Here is a 20,577-nt window from a genome sequence, read left to right as displayed (position 1 = left end):
ATTTTAATTTCTCTAAACAAAAATAATTTACTTCGTAATTTGTAAATGTGGTGAAGCCAAAACCCAAAAAAAAAAAAAAAAAAGTTCTTTTTAAAAAGTAAGGAAAATTAAGATGCCATATCTTATTTTCTGCAAAAATACAAAAAGCCCTTCTGCGCTCATATTGTACCTTCTCGTAATTATTCCTGGAAGAAATACAAAATATTTAGTAAGGCTATTCGTGTAATTTTGAAAATCTAAATGAAAAAAAATAGAAGAAAAGGAAAAACACCTGACAGTGACACACTCGCACAGAGAAAATGGAGGATGAGAAACTGAGTACAAGTACAACACAAGCTGAGGGAGTAGAAAATATTAAAATAAAAATTGAGAATGGAGGAAAAACTTCCCAGCTCCCAGTAGCATCTGTACGGTGGGCGACTGTAGCTCAAGGTCTCAACTTCTCAGCGGTAGATAGAACAGAAAGCTGGTGCTGAGTTGAGTGTGATGGGCAGAGGTAGAAAGAGGTCAGGGAAAGACCCAGAAGCGGGTTTTGGAGAAAATGATGGGGGTTTAGAGAAGAAAGAGGGCTTTTTGGAAAATCAAAATGGTGGGACAAAATGGGTAGGTGAAGAAGGTGATGGGGTTGCTTTGAGTTTGAAGAAGAAGAAGTGTGGTGGAGCTTTGGCGGGTGAGAAAGTTGTGGAAGGTGGGGATGGAACAAAATGGGAGGAGGGTAAAGGCAATTGGGTTGCTCCGACTTGGAAGAAATATAGTGGGCGGAGGAAGAGGGACAGAGATTTGGTGCCTGAGAAAGTTGGGGAAGGTGGTGATGGAGGTAGAAAGAAATGCCAAATGGGTTCTGAGAATCGGACTGGGAGTGATGAGAAATGGGATTCAATGGGTCTGGGGAATGAGAAAGTTTATGTCTTTAGTGAGTTGGACTCTCAAGAAGGTCAAGGGCAAGGAAGTACTGGTTTTAGTGGCAAGGAAGTTGAAGGAGCTTCAGCAAAGAAACGTGGTAGACAGAGTAAGAAAAGTGAGAAAGTTAAGGCATCTGAAAGGGGAGTGGAGAAGTTTGTCAGTGGGAATTGTATTGTTAATAAGAAGAGTGCAGAAGTATGATGTTTGTAATTCTCTGTTTTGTGATTGTTTTCTATTGTTGTGATTATGTAATAACTTCTGATTTTGGATCTAACAGTTTGTTGAGGAGGTGTCTTTGATGTGCCATCAATGTCAGAGGAATGACAAGGCCAGTGTTGTTCGGTGCAGAAGGTGCAAGAGAAAGCGGTTTTGTATCTCTTGCCTAAAAAAATGGTATGGATTACTTGCTTGATCTATCTTATTGATTCTTCTGATTACTAACTTGTAAAGATGGTTGATTTTTTGAATTAGTTTTGTTGGACTTCCATCATTCTTTGAAGTGAGTTTTATTAGTAAAATCCAGTACATGTATCTTGAACGTTTGTGGATTTAATTTTCCAGCAACTTGTTTTTGAACAGGTTTTTGGAAAATTATATAAATTTCTTAGCCCAAGTACTAATTCATTCTGCTATTGTAATTTTAGTTAAAATGAGTTATATGCTGTTACCGAAAAAAAAGAGTTATATGCGTTTGACTAAGTATGTAATCAAGCAATATAGATGCACTCCCATAAAACTAATTTCCTTTACTCTGTAAATTGCTCAATATTTGTTAATAAAGGTAAGAGTTATATGCGTTTGACTAAGTATGTAATCAAGCAATATAGATGCACTCCCATAAAACTAATTTCCTTTACTCTGTAAATTGCTCAATATTTGTTAATAAAGGTTTTAGAATCAACTTTAAATTAATGGGTGGGACCTGGGGTATGTTAGGACTGGATCTAGTACTGAGAGAAGTCTCTTTTTATGTGTAATTGTAATACTCCAAATATTTTGAATTGATATTTGAAGTTTTTCTTTACATAGTTTTTATGACTACTTATTTAGAAGTTTTTTACTGTATAGGTATCCTCAGATGTCAGAGGATGCTATTGCTGAGGCTTGTCCTGTATGCCGTGGAAATTGCAATTGCAAAGCATGCTTACGCTTAGATGTACCTAAAGTCAGTTTAACCTTCTGGGGACATCTCCTGATTTTCACCTCATGCCTCTTCATTTCATATGTTATTTATGTGAAGTCTGATAAAATCTTATGGTTTTTACTGTAAAAAATTTTAATGCGTCAGCTGCAATTCTGCATTAGCGAGCTGCAATTCTGCATTAGCGAAGATAAAAAGGTTGAGCACTCAAAGTATTTGCTCCAAGTACTGCTTCCATTCTTGAAAAGAGTTAATGATGAACAAATGATTGAGATGGAGATCGAGGCTAGGAGACAAGGTATATTCTGTTTTTGTCAGACAGGTGTAGGAACTTATTATATGGAGTTTGTTGATGATACAAATAAAAGTGCAGTCCAAGAACTGCAAAAACAGGGACTGAATTTACTTGAAACACTGTTGGAACCAAGAGAACAAACCCACACAGAAGTTCTTTGTATTTAAAGGAAAGTATTGAAACTTCCTATTGAAATTTGATTACGATACATCGTGTTCTTCCTCTGTTATAGTACCAGCCTTAATGGACCTTAAACTATCCGCTTAATTTACCAGCTCTTACATTTCCTAGATTTCATTTGTTATAACGATTCACACCCCACCTAAAAAAGTTCCCAAATTTCCAATGTCATCTAATATTTTGAAAAGGATTTATAACTTTGTGTTCAAGTGACTACAATGAAGAGTTTTTGCCCCCCATAAATATAATTATTTTGGGTGTGGGATGTAAGATTAGAAGATGGCTTTGCATGAACAGATTTTGGGCGAAAGGTAGCAGGTTTGCAAATGACATTGTCTCACACACAGGCACACATAGGTATATTCTTTATGTTACATTAATTTGTTTTATTCAGATTTTCCTAGTGGATATTTCTTGATTCTTCCTTGGGGTTGCTTCTGATTGTAGAAAAAAAAAAAGTGAAATTGGTTCTTTAATTCGCAAAATAAGTGATCAGTGTGATATTATTATCTTTATCACCTAAGACCTAACACAAAATATTAACAAAACTTTCTGCATCTTTGTAATTTGCTTTTTGGATGTCCATTGGGACAGGGCTATCTCTTTCGGAGCTAAAGATACAAAGATCAGATTCCTCTTATGGTGATCGAGTGTACTGGTGGAGCCTTTACCAGAAATTTATTATGTTATAGATTTGTTCCGTATACCTATTAAGGATCCAATATTAACTTTTTTGTTTTCTTTTTCAGCAACAACTGCAAAACTTCTATTATTGATTTACACAGAAGCTGTCCTATATGTTCATATGATCTTTGCCTCATCTGTTGCCGAGAGATTCGAGATGGACACCTGCTGGGAGGTGAGGAGGAAGTGATTATGGACTATATCAATCAGGGCCTAAACTATTTGCATGGTGAAAATTGGGACACTGTAGAACTGCCTTCAGAAACTAGCCACACATGTCGTACAGGTTCAACATCTGAGTGGAAAGCAAATTTAGATGGAAGTATTTTTTGCCCCCCAGAGAACAAGGATGGTTGCGGTCATAGTTTTCTAGAATTGAGATGCATGTTTTCTGAAAATGATATCAGAGAGTTGGTTAAGAAAGCAGAGGAAATTGCCCAAACTTACAAATTTACACACGCGGCTGGAACTTCTGCACAACGGTGTTCATGTTCTAATTCTGCAGGTGTTCTTGACTTGAGCAGCAATAAGTTAAGGAAAGCAGCTTCTCGAGAGGGTTCTGATGACAACTTCTTGTACTGTCCAAGGGCTGGAGATATCCAACATGAGGAGCTTAAGCATTTTCAATGTCATTGGATCAGAGGTGAGCCTGTGATTGTGAGCAATGTGCTTGAAACTGCATCAGGTCTAAGCTGGGAACCAACGGTCATGTGGCGTGCTTGTCGTCAGATGAAACATACTAGGCATAAGAAACATTTGGAAGTCAAGGCCATTGATTGCTTAGATTGGTGTGAGGTCAGTTGTTATGACTTTTAATTCCTCAGTACTTTTTGGTGTGAGGTCAGTTGGATTGATGCAGGATGAACTTCTGAACATACAACTGAGGACAGTTGTAATTTGGTTTTGTTTTGATGATTTCTTTATCAGAATGTTGGTGGATCTCTTATCCACCAAACTTTTGTACCTTGTACTATGGCTATATGTTTATCTTTCGTTTCTGGTTATTTGTTAACTTTTATTTCTTGTACGAAAAACAATTGATCAGTATTGTTTGTACTTATTTGTTCAATTGCTAACTACTGGTTGGTTTGATGTTCTTAATCTGGTTCACTATTTAAGTTCTAGCAAGGGAATGCTAAGAAGAAATATATGTACAGGTGTTGTCATCAATTTCAGGTTGAACCTTTTATGGGGGTTTCATTTTTTTACTGGTTTGTGCAGTTTAAATAAGCATATATTGGTCACTGGTTTAAATTATAATTTCTTATAATATATTTTTCTTTGCTCGTGACTTGTGAGTTATACGATATTTTGTTTATTCATGTGTCAGACATTTATTTAGTGTGTGATTCATTAAGGAAAGAGGAAGACCAAAAATAATATAGATGGAGTGATGATGGATTAGTTAACTATGAACCAAGTCAAAGCTAATTAGTATGCTCACCCATCCATGTATTAAGAAATTCAGAATAAGAATTTTGCATGAAATCAAGTTAAATTACACTTCACTCAAACTCTGAATATAGGAGAGCTCAATTACTGATTAGACCCCTTAGAGTTTTGGGTTTGTTCAAACTTAATGCAAGTTCTAAACTCAGGCTTTGAAATAAAACGAAGAACAAGGTAAGATTGTGCTAGTTTGCTGGAAAATAACTGAAAAGTGTGGATGAACTTGATCATTAAAGAAAAAAAGAAATTCAAGAAACATGAAATTGTAGGCTGGGACTGATGGAGGGAAAGAAGTTAATAGAGATCATAGCAGAGTCGGGACTCACACCATATGTTTCACACCCACCCTTGGTTTCACAGAATACCTTCATATTGCAGAAGAAAGGTAGTGGCCAAAGAAGGATTCTGGGAGCAAAATTCAATTCATTCAGTTCATGTCATGCCTTTAGACACTTGCAAATATTTATAACCGGCAAGATTTCCCCTAGACTAGCATGGAAGGTTAACCAATTAAAGAGGATTTTCCGGTAAATATCTTTACTCTCTTTGCAACACCAGCCTCCCTCTGATGTCTAAATTGATGATAAGGGTGGTTATGACCAGTGGTTTTCTTATCTCAAACCATTTCTAATTAAATCCTCTGTTCACTGTATTGCTTTTTATTTCTAATCTGCTTCTGTTTGTGTAGTCTCTTAAGATATTTGATAATCCCTCAGTTGATTTTAACGTTGGCCTTTTTTCTTAGGAGAAAGAAGAATTCTTGATGAAACGTCGTTCCATTTTTTGTTCTGATATAGCAAGCACCCTTTAATTGAAAATTAAAGAATGTAAAGTTTTCTTGATGGTTTGATTTTGATTTTTCATATAAATTTGATTTTGAATGCAGCTAGATATTGGTATCCACAAGTTTTTTACTGGATATTCGAAAGGCCGTTTTGATCGGAAAATGTGGCCGCAGATGCTAAAACTCAACGATCCATCCCTGGATGACTTTTTCAAGGAGCGCCTTCCTCGTCACTGTGCTGAGTTTATTTGCTACTTGCCGTTTAAGGAATATACTCATCCTCACAGAGGCTTTTTGAACCTTGCTGTTAAATTGCCCAAGAAATGTGTAAAGCCAGATATGGGGCCAAAGACATATATTGCTTATGGTGTTTCCGAGGAGCTTGGACGTGGAGATTCTGTAACCAAGCTTCACTGCAATTCCTGTGATGTGGTGAGTTTGGCTGTTTTGCATTTCTACTTTTTTTTTTCTCTTTGGGTGGGGTGGGGCGGTGTAGGTGCCGCGCATAGCTGTGTTTACTTCCCATCTGACCTTTCTTATAGGTTGGAGTTTTCAGTTGGGTATGTATCTTTAAAAAAATTTACTCCCTGCCCATAATTTTGTAGTGAAAATCTAGCAAAGCTGGTTTGCAGTTTGCTATTCTGTATCTGGTTTGAGGTTTGTTATACTTGTATGTAAGACTTGCATTATTGAATTTTCTTTTTTTGGCCTTTTTTTTTTCTGGTCAGAAATCACTGTATATTTAGTTCTAGCTTTTTGCAAGATCGAGGTTTTTTTTTCTTTGCTTTTCTGCACATTGTAACTGTCAACATATGTTGTCTTGAATAACCTGTTTCAGGTGAATATTCTGACACATACTGCCGAATTTACCCTTACTCCCAAGGACATTGAAACTATGAAAAGGTTGAAAAAAAAGCACATTGAACAAGACAGAAGGGAAATGTTTGGAAATTGTCGGACAGTGAATGACAATGTTGGTAGTAACAAGGGTGGCGGTGGCAGGGCTGCAAATGATAAGCAATTTTTTTTTGAAGTTGACAATCAAAACAAGGGCGCAGCTTTTCAAGGGCTGGCTGATCCAGCTGTTCAACCTGATGGTGATTCTTGTGTTTCTAGTTTGAATGCTGGAAGTTTTACAGAGGGATCCAAGTCTGAAAAGAATGTAGACGGTGGTGCTTTATGGGACATTTTCCGGCGAGAAGATGTTCCTAAGCTGCAGGATTATCTCCGGAAGCACTACAAGGAATTCAGGCATACCTACTGTTGTCCGCTTCCACAGGTAATTAATTGCTCATTAATTGTTATGGTTGACGTATTTGAGCTAGGAGTGAGAGAGAGAGACAGAGACAGTGAAGGTTCAGCCCATATTTAATTCATACAAGAGCAAAAATACATAAGCATCCCTAACTCTTACAACTCAACAAATGTGACAAAATAAGAAAACTCAACTGGCTTTTATTTCTAGACAGAGCCCATACATGAGTATGAACCAGTTTGGAAGGGTTGGTTATATGAATATGTTCTCTAGGAGAAAAGGACACATGATGGTGATGGTATTTCTAGACTAGACAAGGATTCAACTGCTGGCTGAATTTAATAGACCTAAATGAGCGATGACCAGGACTAGACAAGAAGATAGAAATCATGGAATACTGGCTATCCTTCTCATGCCCTTCACCAATCTTCTTCTTTGTGAAAGACTAATAGGATGTTAGCCTTTAAAGATCTCCTACAGTAGGGCAAACCAAATGAATTAGAATTATCATGGCCCTACCTGCAAATGAGTATGTAAATATGCAGACAAATATATTATTCAGAACAAGACATGATAATGGCCGACAACATGATAATGGCCAACCAAGAGTCGACCTTCTGAATGAGAGAGAATGTTCGGCCCGCATTTTGGCCTGCTATCTTTATGATTATGACGTAGAAAAGTAAAATTACATAAACCTTGAATTATCATTTCTCAAAAGTAGGGTTGATTTTCAGATAGATGAGATTAGAATAGAAGCCTTCAGACAAACTTACAAAATTCCAAAGACACTTTACTTCAGACTGAAAAATTTCAGAATTCCAAAAGACCTTTCTGATTTGACAGTTTTGGATTTTTCAAAGGATTCAGAAAAGGGTTAAGTTATAAATAATAATAATAATAATAATAATAATGAAGCACTAAGTTGCAAATTAGAGTCTAGTGGATCCTCCCTTTGATTCATTCAAGCTTTTCTTCAAGGTCGGTGTCCCAACTAAGCTGAAAAATTTCACTTATGACATCTTACAGAGAAGAAGGTCCTGTGCATGCACATTAGCGTGTTGTGTGCAAAGGAGGCACAGTATTTGGACCATGTATTTTTAGCACTGCAGGTTCACCAGACAGATCTGTTGGAGGTGTTTGGCTTTGTTTGGATGTTCCCTAGAAGCTGTTTATGTTGTGGTTGGGGGTTTATTTGGTTGAATCTTTGTTGATGTTCTGTATTGGCTCTCTTGAGGACAAGCATGATGAGGAAGAGTTAATTTGGAATAGGATTATTGTTAGCTTTGGTTTCTGTTAGAATGTGTAGTGTTAGTACAGCTGTGTTTGTACAGCTGTGTTAGTGAGTGTTAGTATAGCTGTTTGTATAGCTATGTTAGTGCTAGTACAGCTGCTATCTTTACAGCTGTGTTAGTGTTAGTACAGCTGCATCTCTACTCTTTGTATAGCTATAAATACCTCCCATTGGAGATGAATCAATCATCAGAAATTTTCTGCATCTTTTTTTCTACTTGGTATCAGAGCATACTAATTTGCTCTCTTACTTTCTTATTCCTTCCTATTTTTGTGTTACCACAGATCTCTATCTTTTTCACCAAGGGTATACTGACCTTGGTGTTCTCTCTTTCATTTCTTACTGAAATCTCTGAGTATGCTCTGTAGTTGCAGCTAGACTGAACTTCTACATCAGAAATTTCCTTTTTATTTATCTCTACCATAAACACAAATTTCCGCTGCTATTATGGCTGAAAAATCAGAAAATTCAGATTCTCCTGGTGCTGAAACATCTGCCCCAGTGATGAATTTTCAGCAAGATACACCTTCCTCAATTGGGGTAAAGCTCAATGGCACCAATTACCGTCTTTGGTCCAAAGTTCTTGAGATGCATATTGCTGCCCGTGAAAAATATGGTTACATCTCTGGGACTAGGATTGCACCAAAGGATTCAGATCCTAAATTTGAGAAGTGGATGGCCGAAAATGCACTAGTGAAGTCATGGCTCATCAATTCTATGGCCCCTGCCCTCATGATGAATTTTATTCATTGTGAGACCGCTAAAGATGTTTGGGATACCGTCAAGAAAACGTATCATGATGCTTCCCAAGTCTACGAGTTGATGAAGAAATCCTTCCAGATGCGTCAAGATGGCCGACCATTGACCATCTATTTCACGGAACTCAATTCCACCTTTATGGAGCTTGACTTCCGTCGTCCAAATGACTTGGAGAATCCATTGGACTTTGCCAAATTGAAGAAACGTATCTCTGAAGAACGTGTCTATACATTTCTTGCTGGACTTGATCATAATCTTGATCAAGTATGTGGATGTATTCTGGCCACATCACCTCTCCCTGATATTGATGAAGCTTATTCTATGGTTCGTAGAGAAGCACAGCGCCAGGTCACCATGGCTGCCGAAGGAACCCCAGAAGCTTCAGCCTTGGCAGTTCATAGGGCTCAACCTTGGCAAACTACTACTTCTACAACACCTCAGACTTCTTCAACATTTTCAGAGAGAAAATGTTCTCATTGCGATCGTAAGGGTCATGAGAAGGAAACTTGCTGGAAAATTGTAGGATATCCAGAATGGTTCAAGTTGAAACAGGCTGAACGCAAGGGAAAAAAAGTCCTCCCAGGCTAACTCAGTCTCTACTGACACACCACAACCATCTCAGGTTTATTTCGGTAAAGGTAAGAATGAAGTGTCATTTATTTCTTCTAAAAATCCATGGATAATTGATTCAGGGGCAACCGATCATATGACTAGTGACTCATCTCAGTTCACCTCTGTTTCCTGTCCATCTCGTCATTCAGTTCAGGTTGCAGATGGAACTCTCACTCCAGTTCAAGGGGCTGGTTCCCTATCACTTTCGTCTACTTTACCTTTATCTTCTGTTTTGCATGTTCCTAACCTCTCTAATAGTCTTCTCTCTATCAGTCAAATTACCAACAGTTTAAATTGCTCAGTAACCTTTTTTTCTACTCATTGTATCTTTCAGGATCGTCTCACGGAGATGACGATTGGTACTGGTAAGGAGAGAGGGGGTCTCTACTACTTGGATGGGGCAGGGCAATCTCAAATTCAATAACGCTACGGGCACCAACTTATTTACCAACTTTTGGATACCAACACATGTGGCACATGATATGGCAACACATGTCATCTGCCATCTCATCTATTTTAATCACATAATTTGTTATATAAATAAAAGAATTTCACACAGCAAAAATAAAAACAGAAATAAAATAAATTAAAAAAATAAACCCAGCCATTTAATATTTATTGTCCTTCCGTCTTCCTCCTTCGCAAACCCCCCCCCCCCCTCCTCTTCTGTGAAAAACCCTAGAATTTCAACAGTTGGCAGCCACCAATTGAAACTTCTCAAATTCAAAGCACCGAGCCTTTGTGGTTTAGCGTTAAACCACCTTCTTCCTCTCTGAAAAACCGTAGAAATTTAGCAGAAGAATCGAAGCTGTCATCGCACCATTCTACACAACCACGATAACGTCGTCCTCTTCTGTGAAAAACCCTAGAATTTCAACGGTTGGCAGCCACCAGTTGAAACTTCTCAAATTCAAAGCACCGAGCCTTTGTGGTTTAGCATTAAACCACCTTCCTCTCTGAAAAACCGTAGAAATTTAGCAGTCCTATTGAAGAATCGAAGCTGTAATCGCACCATTCTACACAACCACGATAACGTCGTCGATAGGTACGTACTTGAGCATATAATAGACAGTGATTCATATACAAATAGACATGAATATATGCAGATACGTTCTACAATAGCATTAAGCTTAATTAGTTGCAGCAATGGCATCGTTTTTCTTGTTGGACCCTTACGAATGGTTGCATAAGCTTATTCATAATGACATAAATACTCCTAAATCTTGATGACTTGATAATATGTCCTTACGAATGATTGCATAATCTTGATGTTTGTTTTTTATATGAGTTATTCTTTTTTCTTTTCTTTTTTTTTCTTTTTTTGTACATTTGGTTTGTAAGGGTTCTAATTTGAGTTATTTGGCAACACTTACTAGGAAAAAAATATGAATAGAATGGAAGATATAACATCTTTAGAAGATAATTCAAGTGAGCTCAACGAAATAGAAGATACAAAATTTTTGGAAGAGAACTCAAATGAACTCAATGAAATGGAAGATGCAGCTAATTTGAAAGAGTATTCAAGTGCTGTGAATGAAATGGAAGATCCAACAAATATGAAAAATAAAGTGAAGGACCCAGAGGTTGGAGCAATATTTGATTCATTGGAAGAGCTAGATGAATATTACAAAAATTATGGGAAAGAAAAGGGGTTTGAAGTTACTATAAGAACCTCAAGTAAGGGAGATGGTGGGGAACTGAAATATTTGACTTTGGCATGTTCACGTTCCGGAAAGTCAAAGTGTAATTCAAGGAACTCCCTTAAGTTGCATCCAATAACAAAAACAGATTGTCAGGCTAGAGTTAGAGCATGTATATGCCTTGATGGAAAGTGGAAGGTGTGCTCTTTTGTGCTTGAGCATAATCATGAGCTCAGTACTCCAAGTAAAACTCGGTTTTTTAGAAGTAGCAGAACAATCAAGCCATATATGAAAAGAAAGATAGAAGTGAATGATCGAGCTGGGATAAGACCGAATAAAAATTATAATTCTTTTGTTTTTGAGGCAGGTGGCTATGACAAATTACCCTTTCTGGAGAAAGATTGTAGAAATTATATTCAAAAAATGAGGCAATTACGGCTTGGAGAGGGTGATGCTATTGCAATCCAACAATATTTCATGAAGATGCAAAGTAGTGACTCAAATTTCTTTTATATTATGGATTTGGACCAAGATGGTCGATTAAAGAATGTGTTCTGGGTAGATGCAAGAAGTAGAGCTGCATATAGGGAGTTTGGTGATGTTGTGACATTTGACACTACATATTTAACAAATAAGTATGACATGCCATTTGCACCTTTTGTAGGGGTGAATCATCATGGGCATTCGACATTGCTAGGATGTGCATTAATCTCTAATGAGGATACTCCAACATTTACATGGTTATTTCAATCTTGGCTTACAAGTATGTCTGGATGTGCTCCCAATGGAATAATAACAGATCAAGATAGAGCTATGCAAAATGCAATCGAGATTGTTTTCCCTAATACACGACATAGGTGGTGCTTATGGCATATAATGAAAAAGATACCTGAGAAGTTCAAAAGCTACACACAATACGAGCCTATCAAGTCTTCCTTCAAAAGTATCGTTTATGATTCGTTAACATGTGAGGAATTCGAAGAAAGTTGGAATAGATTCACTAAAACATATAACACATTTGTACTCGAGGTACCAAGCGCGTGTGGATGCATTTCAACAACTTCCGGGAGTGGAGAATGTAGCGACTACAGATATGGTCATCCTAATGACTGACGAAAATGCACCAACTACAGAATTGCGATTATAAATCTAAGAATTCTAGTTATGTACTTATAGTTGTTTTCGTAGTGGGACAAACTTCATAACTAATCAAAACAATAAAAGTTCCATGAGTTCTAATACTCCATTTTGTTAATCAAGTTTGTATTGTCGGTGAACTTCAAATTGTGTGGGTGAAACCTTGCAAATAAGCTCATGTAAAGAAACCTTGCAAATAAAAAGAACTCTCATAAGCTTCTGAGAAATTGTCGATGAACTTCAAATTCAGCGTCTGAGACATGCAAGCTAAGTGATTAGAGGTCCCCAACATTGATACCTGCCCATAAAACAAGACAGAATCAAAGAATGGCATGGCCAAAGGTTATCCCAAGTGATTAGAGGTCCCCAACTTTAAATTGTCGGTAAATGACAACCATTATTCCAATTGCTAATGGCAAAATTTAAGACCCCTCCAGAAATTAAAGGCAAAGAAAAGATCATGCACAGAGCTTTACCTTCATGTGTTTTCTGATACATTATGTGTTCAGGTTCAGCATCCGATTTTGAAATCTTGTTTCTTCTCACCGCTATTCAATATGGATGTTAACCAAAGTACTTTCTGTTTCCATACCTCAGCTCAGCAAGATACTTCTAAATGCAAAGAAAAAGAAATTAGAAGGTGTTGCAATCATCAGGAAATCTGAAAAGAAAATATTATCGCGATAATTCTTCGAGAAGAAATCATGTGGAATACTTTCAATATATGTACGCATGCATTTACTGAATTCACAAATATGAAAACACCTCTGAAAGTCAAAAGAGCACCAAATAAACAACAATAGAGGAATGTGTCAATCCAGATACTCCGGGTGAACCTTTCCATCTCCCCTTGCAAATGTCTATGAACAATGGTAAACCCTACCTTGGAAATGACACGTAAAGGAACCTTGCAAATGAAAAGCTTTCCAAGAGAAGGTGCTGTCCTGCAAAAAGAGTATTAATTATTATTCAGCATTTGAGACTTACTAGAAGGAGAGAATTTGTTGAGCAAAATAATAATAGAAGGAGAGAATTTGTTGAGCAAAATAATAATAGAAATCAGATTGAGTTTTTGTGTGTTTTTCTGGAAAATGAAATTCTAGGGTTTTTCACAGAAGAGGACGACGTTATCGTGGTTGTGTAGAATGGTGCGATGACAGCTTCGATTCTTTTGCTAAATTTCTACGGTTTTTCAGAGAGGAAGAAGGTGGTTTAACGCTAAACCACAAAGGCTCGGTGCTTTGAATTTGAGAAGTTTCAATTGGTGGCTGCCAACTGTTGAAATTCTAGGGTTTTTCACAGAAGAGGAGGGGGGGGGGGGGGGTTTTGCGAAGGAGGAAGACGGAAGGACGATAAATATTAAATGGCTGGGTTTATTTTTTTAATTTATTTTATTTCTGTTTTTATTTTTGCTGTGTGAAATTCTTTTATTTATATAACAAATTATGTGATTAAAATAGATGAGATGGCAGATGACATGTGTTGCCATATCATGTGCCACATGTGTTGGTATCCAAAAGTTGGTAAATAAGTTGGTGCCCGTAGCGTTATTGAATTCAATATGGATGTGGTTTTCAGGTGACTGGAAATCCAGTTTTAGATCGAAAAAAAATTCTGCTATGGCATCGCCGTTTAGGACATCCCTCTTTTATCTATCTAGAACGCTTATTTCCGCATCTATTTGCTAATGTTTCAGTTTCTAGTCTTCGATGTGAACATTGCATTTATGCGAAAAATCATCGGGTCTCATTTCCACCAAGCTTTAATAAAAGTACTACTCCTTTTTCTCGTATTCATACTGATGTGTGGGGACCATTTTCTACTCCTACTTCTTCAGGTTGTCGATATTTTATATCTTTCATTGATGATTGCACTCGAGTGTGTTGGGTTTATTTGATGACATCTAAAAGTGAAGTTAGTATTATTATTCCTAAATTCCATCAACTAATCAATACTCAGTTTCATGTCCAAATTCAGGTTTTTCATTCTGATAATGGACGTGAGTTTGTCAATCTTTCTCTTACTGAGTTCTTCCAGCAGCATGGCATTATCCACCAGACAACTACGGCTTACACACCCCAACAGAACGGTATAGCAGAGCGTAAGAACCGCCATCTTCTCGATGTGGCTCGGTCCTTATGCTTTACTATGCAAGTTCCGAAACAGTTCTGGGCTGATGCTGTCATGACTGCTGCGTTCCTCATTAACAGAATGCCTACTCGTATGCTTGATTATCAAACACCCATCAAAGTATTGTCTCACTTCCACTCAATCCCTTCATTACTTAATTTGCCTCCAAAAATCTTTGCTATGTCCATGTTCATTCTCTTCACAGGGACAAATTAGATCCACGTGCCCTTAAGTGTATCTTTCTCGGATACCCCCCATCTCAAAAGGGATATAAGTGTTTTCATCCTCCTTCGGGTAAGACATATGTGTCTATGGATGTTGAATTTTGTGAACAGGAATCATATTTCTCAGGGGGAGTCACAACTTCCCCTCTTCAGGGGGAGATTAGAAGTACGGATGAGGAGAAGTTGTGGTTTGAAACTGAAATTAAAGTTCTCCCTACTCAAGGTGAGGGGGAGATATTAGCTGAACATGAACCTGTTACTTTGAAAACATTTGAAAGAAGAAAAAAGAAACAGCCACCTCCTTCTCTGGATCCTCCTCTCTATGATCCTACCAACCAATCGACTGATTCTTCTGGGACTGATCTTCAGGTACATACTTCTATCCCTATCTTATCCCTTTCTTCTGATATTGACTCATTATCTGAATATGATCATTTAGCTCCACTAGAAACTCCCTTGGTTCCACATGATGAGGACCACGGGAGAAGATATCCTGCCCGTGATCGTCACCCTCCTGAAAAATTGGGTTTCCCTTCATCCAACAATGTTAAGTATCCCATTTCCAACTATATTTCATACCACCGTCTTTCCAAGTCTCATTTGACTTTTACACAACAATTGTCTTCTGTGTCTATTCCTAATAAGTTTCAGGAAGCCCTTGATGATCCTAAATGGAAATCTGCTATGGTAGAAGAAATGAAGGCTCTTCAGAAAAACTCTACATGGGAGATGATTGAGTTACCAAGAGATAAGAAAACTGTGGGGTGCAAGTGGGTGTTCACAGTGAAGCAAAATTCAGATGGTTCGATAGAGAGGTATAAAGCCCGACTTGTGGCAAAGGGCTATACCCAGACTTATGGGATCGATTATCAGGAGACATTTGCTCCTGTTGCCAAGATGAGTACGATCAGAGTTCTTCTCTCGTTGGCTGCCAACTTAGATTGGCCACTAAAACAGTTTGACGTCAAGAATGCCTTTCTACATGGAGATCTACAAGAAGAGGTTTACATGGACCCTCCTCCAGGGTTTACACCTAAAGGGGGAAAGGTTTGCAGGTTAAGGAAGGCTTTATATGGTCTTAAACAATCACCTAGGGCCTGGTTTGGCCGGTTCAGTCATTCCATGAGAAACTATGGCTTGAAACAGTCTCAAGCTGATCACACACTATTTCTTAAACATGTTGGCAGCAAGATTACTTTACTAATTGTTTATGTGGATGACATGGTGGTTACAGGTAATGATGAACAGGAGATTGAGAATCTTCAAAGTTACTTGGCCAAAGAGTTTGAAATGAAAAATCTGGGATCTCTCAAGTATTTTCTAGGAATTGAAGTTGCACGTTCTAAGAAAGGCATCTTCTTATCTCAGCGAAAATATGTTCTTGATTTACTAGCACAGACTGGAAAATTGGCGTGTGAACCTATTAATACTCCAATGGAGGTTAACCATGGATTGTCAATTTATCCAGATCAGATACCTACTAACAAAGAGAGGTATCAGAGGTTGGTTGGAAAGCTGATTTATCTGGCTCATACAAGACCTGATCTGTCTTATGCCGTTAGTGTTGTCAGCCAGTTCATGCATAATCCAAGTGAAGCACACCAAGGTGCAGTGGATCGAATTCTCAGGTACTTAAAGTATACTCCAGGCAAGGGTATATTGTTTTCAAAACATGGGCATTTAGATGTGGAAAGTTACACTGACTCTGACTTTGCAAGCTCAAAACTTGATAGAAAATCAACTTCAGGTTATGTATCTTTTGTCGGTGGTAATCTTGTAACTTGGAGGAGTAAGAAACAGGGGGTTGTGTCAAGATCTAGCGCTGAAGCAGAGTATAGAGCACTCAGTCATGGCATAACTGAGCTTCTTTGGTTAAAGATTCTAATGAGGGAACTCGGGTTTGAACCTAAGAAGCCTATGGTTCTATATTGTGACAATACAGCTGCCATTGAGATAGCAAATAATCCAGTACATCATGATAGAACAAAGCATATTGATATTGACAGACACTTTATCAGCGACTACTTGGAAAAAAAGGTCATTCGAGTACCGTATATAAAGAGTGAAGACCAACTTGCAGATATGATGACTCATGCTATTTCTAGCAGAGAACTCTACTCTTCACTAGACAAATTGGGCATGTGCGATATCCATGCACCAACTTGAGGGGGAGTGTTAGAATGTGTAGTGTTAGTACAGCTGTGTTTGTACAGCTGTGTTAGTGAGTGTTAGTATAGCTGTTTGTACAGCTATGTTAGTGCTAGTACAGCTGCTATCTTTACAGCTGTGTTAGTGTTAGTACAGCTGCATCTCTACTCTTTGTATAGCTATAAATACCTCACATTGGAGATGAATCAATCATCAGAAATTTTCTGCATCTTATTTTCTACTGTTTCCAATTGCAAAATTGTATCCCATTTGAATTAGTATTTCAAAAAAGGAAAGTTATTGATATGTTTTTGTTTATATGAACATTGTTTCATTATATATTAGTTTCTTTTTGTAGGTTATTCATCCCATACATGATCAGACCTTTTATCTGACTCTGGAGCACAAAAGGAAGCTCAAGGAAGAATATGGTTGCTCCATTGTATATCTTTGTATAGTTGGATTGAAATTTATAATCCATCTGGGTTTCAAATTATATATCTTTTGCTGTTGTGCTATCTAATAGGAATTGAACCATGGACATTTATCCAAAAACTGGGGGATGCTGTTTTAATTCCGGCAGGATGTCCACACCAAGTGAGAAACTTGAAGGTAACTTGTAGTACAAAAAGATAAATGCTTGCCTTCCATATATGGTGTACCATTTCACTTCTTTTTCTTTGTTACAAGGGAGGACAATGGGGGAGGAGGGATTCGAACTCTGGCCTTGGTTTGGGGTTGGAGGCTTGAAGCTAGGACCCATGGTGTAACAATTTTCAAAAGCAACAAACAAATCCATTTTTCTCTGTGTTCAAAAGTTTTTTTTTTAACTACATCTACCCACTTCATTTAAGCTATTTCTACCCCATTTGACTCCTCATGACATGGAATAAGATATTCTTTATTAGCTTTCTTGATAAGTTATAAAGAGACCCGTTCCTTCATTTAAGTCTTTCAGTTTCGAGGGTGATATATTTATTGTCTATGTAAAATTGGAAAGAAAAAATTAGTATCTTTGAGACTTTCTGGGTCCTGTTTATCATTCATAGGCCGTCTCTGTACTGAATTCCTATCAATCTTGCAGTGAACACACAACACATCATCTCAGATTTAAAAAATGCTTGATGGTCAATGTAAAAATTTATTGCTCTGTTTGTGAAATATGAAATTGTTTTGTATTGATTGGTCCATTTCCATAATCAAATATACATAAATCTTGACAATACTAATTTTCTCCCCAGTCTTGCATTAAAGTAGCACTTGAATTTGTCTCTCCTGAAAATGTTGGGGAGTGCATACGGTTGACAGATGAATTCCGCACACTTCCACAAAATCATAGGGCTAAAGAGGACAAATTGGAGGTACGCCATCTTCTGTCAACAAATATGTTTGGTTAATCACGCCAATCTTATGTCACTTGTTATAATATGAGTTGTAAGTGGCCTTTTCATTCTGTGGGTTGGTATGATTATTCAATCATTATTGCCTAAAGAAGCTTCCTTGTGTACTTTTTGTATTCATTTTTTTTATACCAGCCATATTGGGGGAGGGGGAAATTGAACCTAAGACCTCAAATGCAGGGATAAATGCTCTTAACCACTTAAGCTACAAGCCCCTTGCCTTTAGGTGAATGCTTAAATGCTTTTTGTATTCAATTTAGTTGAATGCTTTTGGGGAGGGGGGGTTTAAATGCTTTTGTATTCATTTTAGGTGAATGCTTTAGGGAGGGAGGTTATATTCATTTTAGGTTAATGATTTGTGGTGTAATTTTGAGGTTTTTGTTACCATATTGTATGCCTGTTTCAGTTGGTTTTTCCTTTTTCATGTTCTGTTGGAGGTATATTACAGAGATAAGACCTAAGTGACCATTAACTTCAAAACAATTCCGGTTGGAACAGAGGGCTAGGATATTGTGGTGGACACAGGATAATTATTTGATGCGAAATATTTTTTTTGTTATAAAGGGCTTATTATTCTGATCCTCTTGAAACAGGTGAAGAAAATGATTGTTCATTCTGTGCGATGGCTTGTGAAGGATTTGGATCAAAATATGAGGTTAGTGAACTAGTATAAGTTGATGTGTAGTTTAGATATTGCGTTTATGTATTAATGGAATCTGAACATAGGGTTAATTCTAACTTGTTTTATTGGATTTTCGTCTTTGAATTTTATTTTTGGGGCTCCATGGCGTCACACATTTATGCAGAGATGAATCTGGAGAAAGACAGCAAGAAGGAACGGCAGAAGAGGGTGAAGTCCAAGCTGTTGACAAGCAGCCCACACAGAAAGACAGAATGGTTGAAGAAGTGGAAATGCACTTGGTTAAAGAGCATCCTTCACCTGCCCCTGTTGAACAATGCAGAACTGTACATGCATGGAGAGAGGAAGAATCTGTAAAGCAGCAAGACGGAATGGAAAAAGAGAAGGTCCAATTTGTTGTAAAGCAGCCTTCACAGCCCCCTGTTGAAGGAGGTAGAACTGGGCATGCATTGGAAGAGGAAGAAACTGGAGGACAGCAAGAAGGAATGGGAGAAGAGGAGGTCGAAGTTTTTGAGAAGCCTTCACAGTCCCCTGTTGAACGATGTAGAATTAGACACGCATGGAGAGAGGAAGAAGCTGGAGCGCAGAAACAAGGAATGGTAGAAGAGGAGGAGGTCCAAGTTGTTGAGGAGCGGCCTCCACAACCCTCTGTTGAACGACGTAGAATTGGACATGAATGGAGAGACAAAGAAGCTGGAGCACAGCAAGAAGGGATGGTAGAAGAGGAGGTCGTCCTAGTTGTTGAGGAGCAGCCTTCACAACCCCATGTTGAACGATGTAAGATCGGACATGCATGGAGAGGGGAAGAAGCTGGAGGACAGAAAGAAGGAAGTGGTGATGAGGAAGAGGTCCAAGGTTCTGAGGAGCAGCGATCCTCCTCACATCCTGCACAGTCCACTGTTGAACGACGTAGCATTGGACATGCACTAAGAGAGGTGGAAGGAGGACTACAACAAGTACGGAAAGAAGAGGAAGAGGTAGTTGTTGTGGAGAAGCCTTCACAATCATCACAGTTTCAACACACCACTGTTGATCTTGTTACGGTGGTGCAGCATCTCGATGGCCTCGTGGAGCGCCTTTCACATCTTGAACAGACAATGGAAGAGAGAGATAGAGTGCAGCATCCTGAATTCCAGCGCATACGTTCAGATTTATTGAATTTATCTTCCCATCTTGGTTTCACAACTCACCCGAGAGAGCCTGGCATCCAACATCCTCCCAGCAGATGAAGACCAAAGACCTTTAAATTTTAGGATTTCTTGTCTTGAATGATGTGTGCAAACTTTGGATCAATGGTTCACTTTTTGTCTTAGTGTACTTAATCAATGACAGTTGATTTTGGAATCAAATTCCCATTCTGTGCTGTGTCCTCAACATTCAAATTTTCAGTTCGGCTTGGTATTTCTTCTTGCATGATCTCCAATCTTAAAACTCTGGTTAGAGATTTTATTCATGAAGCATTGGCTTATCCCTCTTCTCATTTTGCTCATGTTTTTCCCTCTTTAGCTTCAGAGGTTCAACAGATGCGTCTCCATTTTATTGCTCATGTTGCAGATTCTTTTGTACGGGCTTAAAATCCCCAAAGTTGTTCAAGACTGGGACAATGTCATTTGTCACAGGGCCTGGCCAGCCATATCCAATATCATAAATATGTAGTAATTTGAAAAGCTTAGCTTGGTAAGCGTTTTTATGTCTGTTTTGTTTCTGTTTAGGAATTGCTGATCTTCTCCACGGCTACTCTAGCAATTTGATTCCACATTTTGTATTTTTTAAAATAATAATAATAAACCCTATGCTTACTCCAGCCACATTTTGTATTTCACCTTGATCTCTTAGAATTTCACCCTGAAGTAAATAAATGAGAACGCATTTTGCGAGTGGCATGCATATTGTTCTTTAATG

At 38.0% G+C, this 20,577-nt stretch overlaps 2 protein-coding genes and 1 long non-coding RNA gene across 6 annotated transcripts; 2 read left to right on the top strand and 1 right to left on the bottom strand.

Annotated features, from left to right (window-relative positions):
• Nucleotides 1-316: 316 nt before the first annotated feature.
• LOC110755425 (lysine-specific demethylase JMJ29-like) lies at nucleotides 317-20,040 on the top strand. 2 transcript variants are annotated; one of them, XM_088249314.1, is made up of 14 exons: nucleotides 317-1,098; nucleotides 1,181-1,296; nucleotides 1,972-2,068; nucleotides 2,192-2,342; nucleotides 2,817-2,876; nucleotides 3,114-3,177; nucleotides 3,269-3,998; nucleotides 5,539-5,868; nucleotides 6,275-6,715; nucleotides 16,994-17,066; nucleotides 17,162-17,247; nucleotides 17,877-17,996; nucleotides 18,629-18,690; nucleotides 18,842-20,040. In XM_088249314.1, the coding sequence occupies exons 1-14, from the start codon at nucleotides 487-489 to the stop codon at nucleotides 19,902-19,904; spliced, it is 4,005 nt and encodes a 1,334-aa protein (XP_088105440.1). In that variant the 5' UTR covers nucleotides 317-486; the 3' UTR covers nucleotides 19,905-20,040. The 2 variants fall into 2 exon arrangements, with proteins under 2 accessions (XP_088105440.1, XP_021812315.2); XM_021956623.2 differs by lacking the exon at nucleotides 2,817-2,876 and having other exon boundaries at nucleotides 318-1,098.
• Nucleotides 7,792-12,375, top strand: LOC148296813 (protein FAR-RED IMPAIRED RESPONSE 1-like). Of its 3 annotated transcripts, XM_088249317.1 has the most exons (3): nucleotides 7,792-9,382; nucleotides 9,691-10,401; nucleotides 10,733-12,375. In XM_088249317.1, exon 3 carries the CDS (start codon nucleotides 10,742-10,744, stop codon nucleotides 12,107-12,109), a length of 1,368 nt encoding a protein of 455 aa, XP_088105443.1. In that variant the 5' UTR covers nucleotides 7,792-9,382; nucleotides 9,691-10,401; nucleotides 10,733-10,741; the 3' UTR covers nucleotides 12,110-12,375. The 3 variants fall into 3 exon arrangements, with proteins under 3 accessions (XP_088105443.1, XP_088105442.1, XP_088105444.1); XM_088249316.1 differs by having other exon boundaries at nucleotides 9,691-12,375; XM_088249318.1 differs by lacking the exon at nucleotides 10,733-12,375 and having other exon boundaries at nucleotides 9,691-10,640.
• On the bottom strand, nucleotides 12,404-13,080 carry LOC148296812 (uncharacterized). The gene is made up of 3 exons (XR_015833944.1): nucleotides 13,017-13,080; nucleotides 12,610-12,745; nucleotides 12,404-12,431 (listed from the first exon to the last, which is right to left on the bottom strand). It is a non-coding gene; the product is annotated as an uncharacterized LOC148296812 (long non-coding RNA).
• Nucleotides 20,041-20,577: the final 537 nt, after the last annotated feature.

Source organism: Prunus avium, chromosome 2 (genome assembly GCF_965620075.1).
Source record: "Prunus avium chromosome 2, drPruAviu1.hap1.1, whole genome shotgun sequence".
Classification (NCBI taxonomy): Eukaryota; Viridiplantae; Streptophyta; class Magnoliopsida; order Rosales; family Rosaceae; genus Prunus; species Prunus avium.
Note: the sequence above shows the minus strand (reverse complement) of the source record. Positions and strands in the feature narration are given on the sequence as shown.